Below are 13936 nucleotides of genomic sequence, written 5' to 3'. Positions count from 1 at the left end.
CCCACAGGCCTAGTGTTCCTTTGTGCTGTTTGTGTTGCATGGCCGCCCACTGGCACTTGTTCAGCGCAGGCCGCACCCTCTGCACAGCTTGGTGTTTTGCAGCTGCAGAAGTCCCTTGATAAGCAGGGCGCTGTTTGAATCCTCCACCTACCTGACACAGAGAGATGCCCCTGCGCTGCACTTGCATACCCCGACTCTTCTCATGAAGCAGTTGTTCATGTGGCTTAAGCTTCAGCTGCATGTTCAAATGAGGCAGGTCTGCCTTCTGTTTGTTTAAAACTACATGCATGTGTAATCTTTTATTTTCCTTCTTCCTGCAGGTGTTCCTTTTGATCCAGAGTGAGAAGATAAAGAATGATTTTGTTTACCTTAGCTGGCTAGCTCGCTGCTGTGAGTCACTTTACCCTCAACGTTGCAGAATACAGATCCTCCTCTATTGCATCAGTCTTGGCAATCCACTTTCTTAATTGAATTTAATGTTGTAGGTGGATTCAGGACTGTGAAAGTGAAAAGCTGATTGCACTGTTTATAGCGTGGGTGGTTATTGCACCTTTCATACATCTGGCTTTAGCAAGCAATTACTGCTTTAGTGCAGCACTGTTATAGTTCCATCAGTGCAGCTTTGTCCTAACCAGTGAACCTTTTTCTTCTCAACTGTCTATTCGATTGCCTGAGTGAAGATTTTCTATCTGAAAAGACTGAGTTACAACTCTAAAATGTTAAGAGTAAAACATAAAATAGAAGTATCCATACTAGGTCAGGCCCAAGTGTCTGTCTAATTCCAAGAGCAGTCCATGTCAGATGTCTAGGGAAGAGAAGAATCAGGCAGGCATACGTGGTATTTTTCTTCCTACTGCGTTATGCTCCATGTTGTTCAAATTCCTGTGCCACATCCAAAGTAGTACAGAGGTGGGCTTTTTTGATGACTCAAACCTGAGACTCCCTAGGCTAATTTGTTTTCCTTACAGTGCCTCAATACAAAAATGTTCTCTTATCATATAATTTTCAGTAGTCATAGCTGGAATGTAAATACATTTGTTTTGGGACATTATGCCATATCACATACAACATCTCTAATATCTTTCCAGACAGGCATATCATACCTATGGATGCCTGTCTATAACTCCCTTCTAGGACATGCCAGTTTATTTCCTTTTTCGTTAAGCTGCAGTACCTGGCTGCATTTGAGTCTTTTATATATGAATGTTTTATGTGATTTTTTTTTTTTGATGGGAGAACTCCTGTTCCAAAGGGAAATCATGGTTTTTCAGTAGACAGTATTCATCCCTTTGATTCTGTGCTATAGTAGTTCTTTGACATACTTCTGGGGATGCAGAACTCTTGGAAGGTGCTACTTACCATACAAGAAGTAGAGTCAACACTGTGTTATCAATTAAAATTTTCTAGCTCTTTCATACGAGTTGCTATTTATTCTTGAGTGTGCCTTTTGCCATTCTGAATTGCTGCTGAAGTTTCAGTAGAGCTGCTGTATTCGTCTGTGTCTGTCTTTAAAATTTTGATTTTTCATTCCCAAACAGCTGCTAGAATTCTTTGCAGAAACAACTGTTCAGTGATGAGTATAGTTATCTCTTTGTGTCAAGTATGTAAATTACTATTAGATCCTTCTGGATAAAAGCTGCTATAGAAATTACAAAGAATTATAATACATTCATGTCAGAGTATGATTAGGTATTGAGTCGTAAACAATTCAATGCTGAAATATTTCCAAAGGGCAAAAAGTACCAGAGCTGCATCTTTTTGGATGCTAGACAGTATTTTTTTGTTTAATATTATTGTACTATTTATACCAAATTCCATTTCTCTAGATAGATGGGTTGGTATTTGGAAATTAAGACCTGGCTGTTTGCCACGGTGTATGGTATCTGGAGCTGATGAAAGAAAAATCTGATTTGATGTCTTGCTGCCTCCTAAATGAAAAGTGTCTATAAATTCTGTGATTTGGTGTTACATGTTTATTGTTGATATTGCCACCCACTCTACCTGCAACATATGTATTGGCACAGTGGGCAAGATATAATAAGCTAAACAATCCCTCTTTTGAAAGAGGACAAGAGTGATCCATGTGTGAACAGAACAAGACTTGAAAAAGAAAGGAGTACTTAATTTCATTTTCTTTTCTCCCAGTACTTGAATGAGTCTGGAATTACTGATACCAACCTCAGATTCAACAGAATGGCTTCTCATCTCCAGAAAATCAAAGTTTGGAATCCTTTGTGTTCAAACACCCTAGTAGAATTTCCACTAGCTGAGATGGAAGATTCAGATTCTTATAACTTTAATTGTGTATAGCAGTGATGTTTAAAGTTAAAATGCCAATAAAAAAAATTCTAGTCATATAGGCAAATTTAAAACCAGCACCAAATTTCAGCAATTTGGAAATATTTTTTCTAGTAGATGCATAATGATAAGTTTTGTTATATTTGCAGGGGCTTTGCTTACCCCCTGCCCCCTTTGGCTTGCTATGATTCATGGGGATTGAATGTTTAGATTGAGGTGGGCACCAATTAATTTTTTTCTATAAGAACACAGAATCCTAAATCTCACCATGTAAATGGATTGCCACAGTTCATTGTCCTTCTCTAATTCTTTCCATTCTGTTTCTTAATCACATCTGAAATCATGAGACTTGTGCTTATTGCTGTATCTGTGAAATATAAATGGAGATGTAAATGCCATAATTATTCCTCTTGACGTTGGTATTCTCTGATGAATTGCTGTTATCGCTAGTAAGGCAGAGGACAAGTTTCCCTTTCCAACCTGATGCTCACCAGCTGAGGCATGCATTTACATTAAGCAAAGAAATTTAGGAACATTTATTCCACCTGCCATTGAGCATTGTGTGTGGTGTATTCTTTTCACAATCCCAGTTTTTTGTTGTTATTGCAGATATTATGAATAAGAAACCACAGCTGGCCTGGAAGCTCTATCTGAAGATGGAGACCTCAGGGGAGTCCTTCAACCTTTTGCAGCTCATTGCAAATGATTGCTACAAAGTGAGTCTTCTCTTTAGAACTTGGTGTACAGCATGTTAATTCAGTGATTGTACCAACAGCCATTTTTTTTATACTTTCCATCATTGTCATCATTAGTGAACTTTATTTTATAACAGCAGGGTGTTTAATAATGGAGATGAGTTGACAAGGATTAGTCTTTATTTAACTTACAGGCCTTCTTGGTAGACAACCCACAGATTAAAACAATGGTAAATTACTGCATGCTTGAGCTATCAATAATGGTAACAGTTTCTTCTCATGCTAGGGATTCATTGTTGGTAGAAATGACAAGAAACTTTTAAGAAAAATAGCTAGCATAGATTCAGCAAGGAGCCTTGTGCTGCTTTTTTTTTCTGGGACAGTGTTATTTTTTCCTTAAAGCTTGTAATGGCAATGGGAGACACTCCTTTGTTAATCATAAGGAAATGGAAAGAGAATTCCCACAATTATTATTCTACTGCCCAAGTGGGGCAAAGAGACATGGGGTGTGTGTGTACTCATTAGGAATAAAACTCAGAAAAAAATTGTGAGCTTAACTGCCTACAGTGGGATCCCTGCTAACGCATAATAGTTCTTCTGTTGAGCCTTTTCTAGAGGGGACTTTTAAAGAGGTGAGGTTAGACTAAGCTGCCTAACATTTTTAAACGTCAAGCTAGACAGGACAATGCTCAGTTCAGTAGGGATGCTCTGGGCATTTTAGAACAAGTTAAAATATATGCTACCTTACTTGTACTAAGCTTCTAGATTGTGTTTACTAGTTCCAATGCTCCATGTTAATACACTGCTGGCACACCTCCAAATTTTACTTTATACAAAGCTATGTTAATAGTGAAGAGATCTTGGGAAGCCAATTACAATTCTGCCTAAATTCCTAACATCTAATTCTTCAGATGGTGTCTACACATAGTGAGACTTAGCTCTGATTCAAGTTTTTTTGCTGTTCTGCAAAGCATGGAAAGAAAACATGAGAGTTTCATCCACAGGATGGATGTAGAGGCATATTGTCTGAGAGGATTGTAAATGGCATTATAGGAGAAAGTAAAATTGGTTGTCCTATGCAGAGTACTGCTGTGCAAGATTTCAGTAGACAATAATAGAATACTGTATCCTGCATCCTCTCTCCATGTACATGGATGATTGCACTGTGTTGGAACCTGGAGGAGTAGCAGCTCAGTGACAGGCAGAAGGGATGTGCTTTGGAAAAGTGTCATGGTGAGACACAGGGCATCCACTTTTCAGAATGTATTGGCCAGAGCCAGAAGGTAGACTGAAGTTATTTGGGGAGCAACCGTTTTAGATTTAATTTAAATTAAATACAGAATATAAAGACAGATTGTAATTTTGTGGTTGTGCAAATATAGTAGTTCACTGTTTTAAGAAGGCAGATGTGAGAAGAGCAGAACACAGATAATAGATGTAAAGGCTCATGGAGCCGGTTCAGTGGAGCCTAATGCAAGTGAATACACAAGAGCTAGCAGCTAATCGCAGAGGCTTTTTAGAGATACAGTAAACAAACTTGCCATCATACCTCTATGATAGCAAACTGAGTCCTATTGGAAAACCTCCTAATGATTCTCAGTTCAGCCAAGCTCTTCAAAGAGCAGCAATATCTGCATACTGTCTGTAACATTCTTTTTTGCTGTTTTCTTTCACCTGAAAAAGTAACGTGTTCTCAAAATCCTAACAAACACATAACTGAAAGTCAGCAAATCTGCCTTGTGATCTCAAAAGCATTCTTCTAAAACTGAGTGAATGATCTCTTGCACATCTGTCAAGTATTCAATCCGCCATCTCATCTTAAAAGTCTTGTTGCTCAAGCAAGTGGCGTCACTGGTGTTTCCCGTAGCTGCAATTTGTGGAAGCAAGTTGACAATCAAACCTTATGTAAAATCTCTCTCCAGACCATTTTAATTCTCACTTAAATCAGTTGATCACTTTGCTTAAATTCTTCTCAAAACCTTACTGTACTCTAGAGGAGATGCAGCTCCACATTTTGGATTTATCTAGAGCTCTTAAAAACTGCACTTACAGGACTAAATTTTTCAGCCTAATTATGTGTCTACATACTGCCATAAATGACTGCTCCAAAGACTAAGGAATTTAAAGTCAAAAATTATTACTATAGCATTATAACATCTTTCTACACTACCAGCTGTTTGTACCTCTTCCACTAAATGGCAAGACCCATGTTGTTTGAGTTTATGTAGCATTTTCCAGTTCACAGAATCACAGAATGGCAAGGGTTGGAAGGGACCTCAGGAGATCATCTAGTCCAACCCCCCTGCTAAAGCAGGTTCACCCAGAGCAGGTTGCACAGGACATCGTCCAGGCAGGCTTTGAATATCGCCAGAGAAGGAGGCTCCACAACCCCTCTGGGCAGCCTGTTCCAGTGCTCTGTCACCCTCAAAGGAAAGAAGTTCTTCCTCATATTCAACTGAAACCTCTTATGCTTCAGTTTGTGCCCATTGCCCCTTGTCCTGTTGCTGGGCACCACTGAGAAGAGTCTGGCTCCATCCTCGTGACATCCACCCTTGAGATTTTTGTATGTGTTGATGTATAATGTTTCTGAAACATTATATATATTGGTGGTCCACAGACAGCACCATAGCTGTAACTTAAGACTGTAACTTCACTCAACAGATTGCTGCTATCTGCTTAGTGGAACTAGATTAGATTCCAGTTTGGAGAGATCAGTATTCAATTTTTTCTTTTTAGCTGACACATCTGATGCTGTTTATACTCTCTATCTTTATTCCCAATCATTTAAATGCTTTCCGGTCACCTGTGGATAAAATCAACATTTATGTGAAGAAAAGGGAATTATTACTCATTCTGTAGTACCTGTGTTTCTCTGACTAAAGTTTTCAAATGTAACTCCCACAGCTTGTCCTTTTTTTTCAGCAGATGCAGGTTTCCAGCCACCAAAGGATGGGAGGTTGTGTTCAGTCTACCTTCTGTGCTCTCTCATGGGAAGATGCTAGCCACAAACAACACTGCTATTCAGGCTTGCCCAAGTGAAGAACACTCACAGTCATAGAAAAGGTCCACATGAGCTATACTGACTTCAAAAGCTGCAGTTAATGTGGTCACTCCTTTGGCATTGGCCAACCGACTTGCTTCTTGTTCCTATTTACAAGTAGAGAACATAAGGCAGAAAAGATAGGGTACATGATGGATTTTCCTATGCTCAGGAAAATTTTGGGTTATAGAGTCACTGAATCTTATTTTGTACTGTACTATAACAGTAAAGAAAAAAATTTAGCTCTAAGTTAAACCCAAAAGACATCCAAATACCTCTCTGTGACCATCTCCAGATGAGGAAAAGTGGTTCCATTTTCAAATGTTTGGACTAGTTTGAAGTTGATATTCTATCAAGGACTTTGGTATAGCCAGTACGACACTAGATAGGGCACCTCATAAAAAAGAAGTTCTGTAAGCTAGTGTTACCTCCATATGATCAACAACAGTGCTGATCGTTGCCAACTAAAAAAGTTCACAGTGCAGTTTGTCTATAATACATTCAAAGACATAGACCAGTAATGTAATACTACCTGTTTCCCTATGTAGAAGTGAAATGTGCCTCTTCTGTGTCACTTGATGCCTGCAGAAAAACAGGAAAATGCACATTGCTTCTATGACTTACTGCTGATTTCAGAAAACTGAGCTCAAAGTTTTTAATCCCCTTCTGAAAGATGGTCATATAGTCAGGAAAAATGTTTCCCTTCCCATGCAGATGCGTCAGTTTTACTATTCCGCCAAAGCATTTGATGTTCTGGAGAGACTGGACAGTAATCCTGAATACTGGGAAGGCAAGAGAGGTGCTTGTGTGGGTGTCTTTCAAATGATCTTAGCTGGCCGAGAAGCAAAGTGAGTATTCTGTGTTGTATCTGAACTTATTTTGCTCTTTTCCTATTTCCAGCTAGCTGTAAGCCAGAGTCATAATCTTAGCTTTAGAGCTACATATCCTCTTCCAATTCTTTATTGACTTTTCAGAGAATAGACACTCTGGCCAGTGGTTCCATATACAGTGTTCAATTTGAAGTGTATCTTCCACACCAACGGTTATAGAATATATGGTGGAGAATAACTCACCTGAAAATGCTATGAACTGTAGGAAAACAAAATACATTAGTCATTATACTAGGAAGAGCTAAATTATAAATGTAGTATGTTCATGAACTGAGGGAAAAGCACTTCATTTCATGTTGATGGTGTAAGAATGGAAAACTGTCCCATGACATTTTAAGGTTTATAGAACAAAACTAAGGAAACATTTACTCAGTGCTATAGGAATTACATGATTTCTTTAAACAGTGAGTAGATGAGACTCCGTTTTCACTAAAATTTTTCTGAAGCCACTGTCCATGTTGGATAAATATACTTACTTGATGAAAGCTTAAAGGAAATAATTTGTGTTACTGATAATTTTGCTTTCGGCCCATTTCGCCGGATTGGAGAATGAGAGAGAGTAGTGAGGCTGTATTTAAGAACTGTTCCCTCATGAATAGTCTGCTGTGATGCCAGATGGCTGTTCTCCCCTGGCCAAAGTTACTGTTTCGTACATGACTGGTACGTGTGTATCTTGGCTTCTACACTTTCCTTCTATTCCCTTCTCTGCTGGAATAATCTCATTAACTACTGCACCCTTCAAGTGTCCTTCTAGCAATTACTGCAGTAGATGCAGTACAATACACATAGCTTTCCTGTCTTTCAATACGCCTGTAAGTTCTTGCAGTAAAGTAGTGGCAAACTGCAGCTTCATACTGGTTTATCCTATTGGTAATGTTCGTTTCCATGTTATTTGTATTTATGTGTAAGGTGCTTTGGCAGCATTAAGCTAGATGTTGCCATACTGAAGACTAGCAAGTAGCATTAAAGAAGAAAAAAAAAGTTTGTTTTGTTCTTGGGAACTATTTTGCAAGAGTAAGGATTTATATATAAATACACACATGCGTAGGCATTAAATTCCAAACCAATTACATTTTGCTGACTTTTTTTTTTTACTTTTAATTTCTCTCCTTGTTGCGATTGTATACAAGACTTTTTTTTTTTTTTTTTTTGGGTCCCCTGGGATATAATCTACTGTGCATTTTTACCTATTCCTGCTCTGCAGATGAATGGACCTCTCTGTTTAGTAATTGTGTTTTGCAAAATAGCTTGAATGTGGGTAGTTGTTTCTTGTATCAGTTGGGTCTCACCCTCATTTAAATCTTTGCTTTTCACCTTTGTAGAGAGACTCTAAGGGAAGTGCTGCATCTTCTGAAGAGCACTGGTAATTCTCAAGTAGAATACATTGTCCGCATCATGAAAAAGTGGGCCAAGGAGAACAGAGTTCCTGTTTAAGTCAGTGCTGCAAAATGAACCGGGTCAGTTACTGTTGTGTGCACGGCTGTAAGATGTGGGTCTTGGTTTCTCCTGTGCATTCTGGGTACCTCCTTCCTTGCAGGACTTTAGACTATCAAGCAGGTTGACCCAGCTGAGCAACAGCGTAGTGCAGTGAGATTGCAAAACATTTAGCAATTTTTTTTTTCATTAAAGCTTTGTTGGTACTTTTTCTGTTGCACCACTCCCTCTTCCTCATTCAAAGTTTCTCATTTTTTTAGTAGTAATTCCAACTGTCAACAAGTCAAAGCGCTTTCTCAGATATTCCCCAGTTTTTTCAACACAAGTTACTGAAGTGCTTTGTGGGGTTTTTTTTTTCAGCAAGTCTCCTGGCCTCTGGAGAAGAATAATTTATTAAATGTCTGAGATAAATCTACTTCAGTAAGAGGTAGAATGTGGCAAGTAGAGAGGATGATGGTGACAACCAAAAGCCAGTACTAGGGTATCAGATAATACATAAAAGACTTCTATACCTGTCTGGGGTAAAATACAAACCATATTCTGAACACTGTCCTTTTCTGGGTAAATCTCAATAACTACTACCTTCATCTTTTATTTTTGTCTGTAAGGATTGTTTTCTCTCTTACCATTAATTCTGAAGATGAGGGTTAATCAACCCAAAATGCAAAGCTCCAAAGTGGCTTATTTGCTTTCTAGGTAGCAAAGCATGACAGTACCATCTTTTCCAAAGCATGGAGATTTGACCAACTCTATTGTTCAATCTTGCTTTGAGGCCTGACACTCAAAACATTTATTCATGTTAATGTAATTCATGTGAGTCATCCATTTCATTTAGCAATCTGATGGATGAAAGAACTGGATGTTTTGAATAATTTTCTTCAGCATTTACCACTCTAGTTAGCAATATATTTACTATACTTCTGGATTTATTATACTCTCCTGTTTTCTGAGGAGAACAGTTCAGGGAATACATAATTCTAAAAGAAGGCAACAGTTGTAACATAGTATTATAAGTTTTGCAGTGAAAAACATTTGTATATTATTTGTAAAAGGAAAATTTGAAATTCGTAAATTTTTAAAATACTTAAGTATTTTTTTATCTTTTGGGGGGAAAATCAGAATACTGTATTCTCTACTGCCTGTGCTTTGATTAAAGCTCTTAACTGAATCTACAGTTGAATGTCTTGTTGGTCTGTGTCACTTCATACTGAAGAAGTTGAAATAGTATATTCATTTTGCTGTGGAAGAGGGCAGATTTGTGACTGGTCATTAAATGTACGTTCAGTAATCAGCCAAAGGCAAGCCAACAGCCTTGGTCCTGATTTTATGGTGGTTTGATGCTGAAAATGAGGCTGGGTGTATACGGAACATATACACCTTTCTGCATATAGCATATCAGTATTTTTACTGCTTTAAGCAAAAACTGGGTATCATCATTCAGGTAATCTAGAAGTACATTGATAGTTGTGGCTACTTGCATTTACATGTATTGACATCTAGAAAACTGAGCCATCGTATTAGCAACAATAATAGAGCCTTTCAGCAGGGACAACGTTACACTGATTGAAAAGCGGTGTGAAAGGAGCAGTATTTTTACTGAAAGCAGTTAGAAAACACCTTTCACTTGTAAAAGGCATTTTTGTTTTCCCTCCCACTTTAACTTGGAAACAGATCAGGAATACAATTATGAGTCTTGGTACAAAGCTTAAAAAAAAATCATGTTGGTGGCTTTGTAGCAGATGTTAAACGGATCTAATTACTCCCTTTATTGAAGCTGAACCTACAGGAGAGCTGAAGAGCATCCAAATCCATTGCAGACCATTTTACATGTTGGTTGAATCTTCTGAAGTAAGTGTGATCGTAAGGCAGCATAAGGGCTTGGGGACTGATTTTAAATTCTCTGTCCATGGCCAGTGAAGAAGTTTTTGAAAACCTCACCTTTATTCTCTATAGTCACAAAGTCATATTTGATATGCTAAATAGTGTGGGGTTTAGCACAGTGCATTTTATTGACTGGTAATAAAGCTTTTGTCATTTAAGACATAAAGAACAGGGAAATGCAGGTCTTTGCCTTGAGCAGTGATGAAATAGAAGATATATTGCATATTGTCCTAGCATTTAGGGTATTGTTAATGGAACAGATATATAGGTGCTATTAAAATGCAGAACAAGAAAAGTGCTGAAATAGCGGTGTTTTATTTTACCTTAGAAATACGTTCTAAGAACATCTTCCATTGTTTAATCTGAGATCATATTCAAAGTACAGAGGTGTGAATACGAGTTGCCTTAGCTGATACAGAATGGGAAGTTAATAAGTAATTTCTAAAGCTGTTTCTCTGATAGAGTTAACAAAATTTTATCCCTGCCCATTTCCGTATTTCCCTGAACTGTAGAAATTTAAGGGGTCAAGGTACTCTAAATAGGACAGCTTGGAGTGAAGGTAGATGTGGAGAAAAACAGCGACGTAGGTGACCTACACAGAACAAGCAGGCAGTGAAGAATGCATGTGCAGAGTCAGGGAAACAGGTAAGTTTATTGGGTCAGGAGTAAGTGAATATAAAATTGAAACAGTGGCATTTCAGATAATGTGTTGGAATAGAGACTAAGGCAGAAAGAAATTGCTGCATCATGAGAATTTCAAGGAAGAGTATGGAAAATACAGTTATTTCTTAGAGTCTGAATAAGCATCTGATTCTGGAAAATAAGCTATAGAGAATGCACAGAAGGTACTGTGCGAGCAAACATATCATTAATAGTGACCAGTAAAGAAAGCCAAACCCAAAACAGCGTCTAACTGCTTTTAGTTGGGCACTGACCCATTCCTGACAGATAAAGAAGACCTTTAATTAAACTTGGTAATACCTGAACAATTTATGCCAATAACACCTAAGTGAATTACACTGCAGGAGAGGACATTTGTCTTGTCTGTTGCTGCAAGTAAGTTCCAGGATAACATCCGCTTTGGCTAGCATCTGAACTGATCCAAAATAGCAGCAACCCTCTTGGATTAATTCTGGAATCCAGCAAGTAAGTGCAGTAACAGCTGGAGCCAAGTAATGTGTTCACTGTAAAGGAAAAGTCACGTCGTGTTCCAACTCTGTGGAGTGTAGCAGGCATTTAGGTTTATGGAGGTCCCTGAGCTTTAAGATCGCTCATTGATCTTCATAAGAAAGTCGTCTAAGGTTGAATAAGGAACTTAGCCATTAGCTAGTAATACGCAAAATAAACAATTACATGTATAGCTGTTGCTATCTGTAGCTTCATGAGATGGGAGCTATACATACCTTCAGGAGCAGATTGGGGCTTTCCCCAGTGGTTTACTCTTTAACCAAATTTTCCCTGTATAATCTCCAGAAGTAATTTCCAGTCACTCTTCCCTGACTTTCAGTTTCAGACTTCCCTCTCCCCATTTCATCTATTCATATGATCACTGATTAAGCAGATAATTGCATGGAAGTGTCACCAGTAACCATTAAAATCAAGTCTTTAACTGACTACTAGGTAATCTGGCCTGACCCTACATATTGCAAGATGGTAGATTTCATCTGCTCACCTTTTTATTGAATCCAGTAACTTGGATTTCCATAAAAATATTTGCCAGAAAAACTTAAGAGCCTTAATTTGAAGGTGGATAATGAAAAATCCATAGTTTTACTTTGCAATTTATCCAAACTGTTAAATCGCCTTTACTCTTTTGGAAGTTGTGCCTTAATTCTAAGTTCCGCTTGTTTGGCCTTGTTTTCTAATATTTGATTCTTCCAGCGTTCATCTTTGCTGTTAGTCATTGGAGCCTAGCAGTCTTTGTTTTGGGTTGGTTTTTTTTGGTGGGGGGGTTTTTTTCATCTTTAGGTATGCATAAACTGCAAGCAAGTCACCTCTGTCTGTACTGAAGACAGCATCCCTTGCAAGGATATTTTCCAAGCTGGGAAAATGGCGATCAGTTTGTCAACAGATTTTTTTTAAAAACTGTGGCCATAAAGCAGCGGGCATAATTTATCATTGTATGTGACACTGGAATATGCTCCTCCATACTGCTGCTGACTATTCTTCTACATGTGTACTCAAAGACTGAATTCACCCTTTTTGCCATATTATCACAGGGGGAGCTTGCATTAAATTGCTTCTCAGCTGTGACATGACATGTAGTTTTTTTCCAGGACCGGTACTTTCCAGAATACAGTCCACCCTTTGGAAGAGGCAGCCTACATTCAGCTCCACAAAAAATATATTTTGTTTGCATGGGCTCAAGTTTTCTGTCTTATGCAGATTGCTCTGTGTGACTCTTATTCTCACTGATTATTAGTCTGTTTCTCCGCAGCCTTTTATTAGTGCTGTTTCACATCTATAGCTGGATCATCAAGGGATATGTTGGATCCTCCATCCTTCCAGGACCCTAACTAAAGTAAGCCCCCAAAACATTCTATTAATGATGACTGATGGCTACTTGCCATCATTTGTCATTTTCAACTTACTTAACATGTACCTTATGGATACTGTATTACACTTTTAAATTAGGTATATGACATTAGAAATGTATGTATTGTGTTTGTATAACTGCAATATTGCTATATTCAGCTAAACTTGTAAAAGATCCGTGTCATGGGAGCTAATACTTCCCATTCATTCTTTATCAGATGAACCTTACAGCATCCCAGTGAGATTGATGGAGTCCAGTTGTTCAAGGCTGCATGCAGAATTTGAAACAACTTTTTTTTCCCCCTCTAATCACATTTAGAAGCCACTCACCAAAAGCTTACTTTTGGCTTTGTAGAGTTTAAACTTTCATTTAAAAGAAATAAAGCAGGCATTTCACATCTCTGGGCAAGGGACAGTTCCTAAATTCCTTACAGGTCTTGCTTAATAAATAAATGAATTACACTAGCATCTATTTATAGTCTGAGAAATAAAAATCTGTATTTAAGAGCTGTGACTTTTGAGAAGACACAGTGTATCTTCAGATAAAAAGAGAATTTCTGCTTCAATCCATACTCATACATTCTCTTGTGCTTAATTGCTCCACATTATAGTATTCTTAGTAATTCCTTAAGAGAATTTAAAATAATGAATGCTGTAAAATAAGTAATGGCCTTTAAAATGTTTTTACAAGTAGATCTTCAAGAACCTGGGACTTAGGTTATTTTGACAGAAAATATGCTATGGGATAGTTTGTAGCAGTTCTCAGATACAGCTAAATCTAACTGAAGAGTGGGATACTACCTGTGTTGTTGCCTCTGCACTGCACTTTCATGGACCTAGGAATTGCATTGCTTTTTTTGAGTCCTCAAACCCCATTTTAAGCTGGCCCTTAACTAGGGAAGAGTGATGAGCCTCAGACTCCACCGTCTCTTCCAGCATCACTGTAAGCAACCTCCATGTGGTCAGTTCTGTGAAAAACCACACATGAGTGCAGCATCATATAATACACTAACATATTTTAAGAATACATGTAATAATGTTGAGATGGTTTATGTCATGTGGAAAAGAACCATGCTTCAATTCTAACATTGCACATTGTAGCACCTATAATTTTCTTTGACCATTTTGTCCTTCTTAAGCGTGATGGGATCATTATGCCCGTC

At 38.0% G+C, this 13936-nt stretch overlaps 1 protein-coding gene across 1 annotated transcript in view; it reads left to right on the top strand.

The window, feature by feature from the left end:
• The window catches only part of TTC26 (tetratricopeptide repeat domain 26), a 49026-nt gene extending 40669 nt beyond the window's left edge, over nucleotides 1-8357 (top strand). Inside the window, exons 13-16 of the mRNA XM_035903237.1 lie at nucleotides 321-390; nucleotides 2908-3014; nucleotides 6748-6881; nucleotides 8246-8357. Of these exons, the coding sequence (XP_035759130.1) occupies nucleotides 321-390; nucleotides 2908-3014; nucleotides 6748-6881; nucleotides 8246-8357 (423 nt within the window). The remainder of the gene's footprint in view (nucleotides 1-320; nucleotides 391-2907; nucleotides 3015-6747; nucleotides 6882-8245) is intronic.
• Nucleotides 8358-13936: the final 5579 nt, after the last annotated feature.

Source organism: Egretta garzetta, unplaced genomic scaffold (assembly GCF_000687185.1).
Source record: "Egretta garzetta isolate BGI_Z169 unplaced genomic scaffold, ASM68718v1 scaffold51, whole genome shotgun sequence".
NCBI lineage: Eukaryota > Metazoa > Chordata > Aves > Pelecaniformes > Ardeidae > Egretta > Egretta garzetta.
Note: the sequence above shows the minus strand (reverse complement) of the source record. Positions and strands in the feature narration are given on the sequence as shown.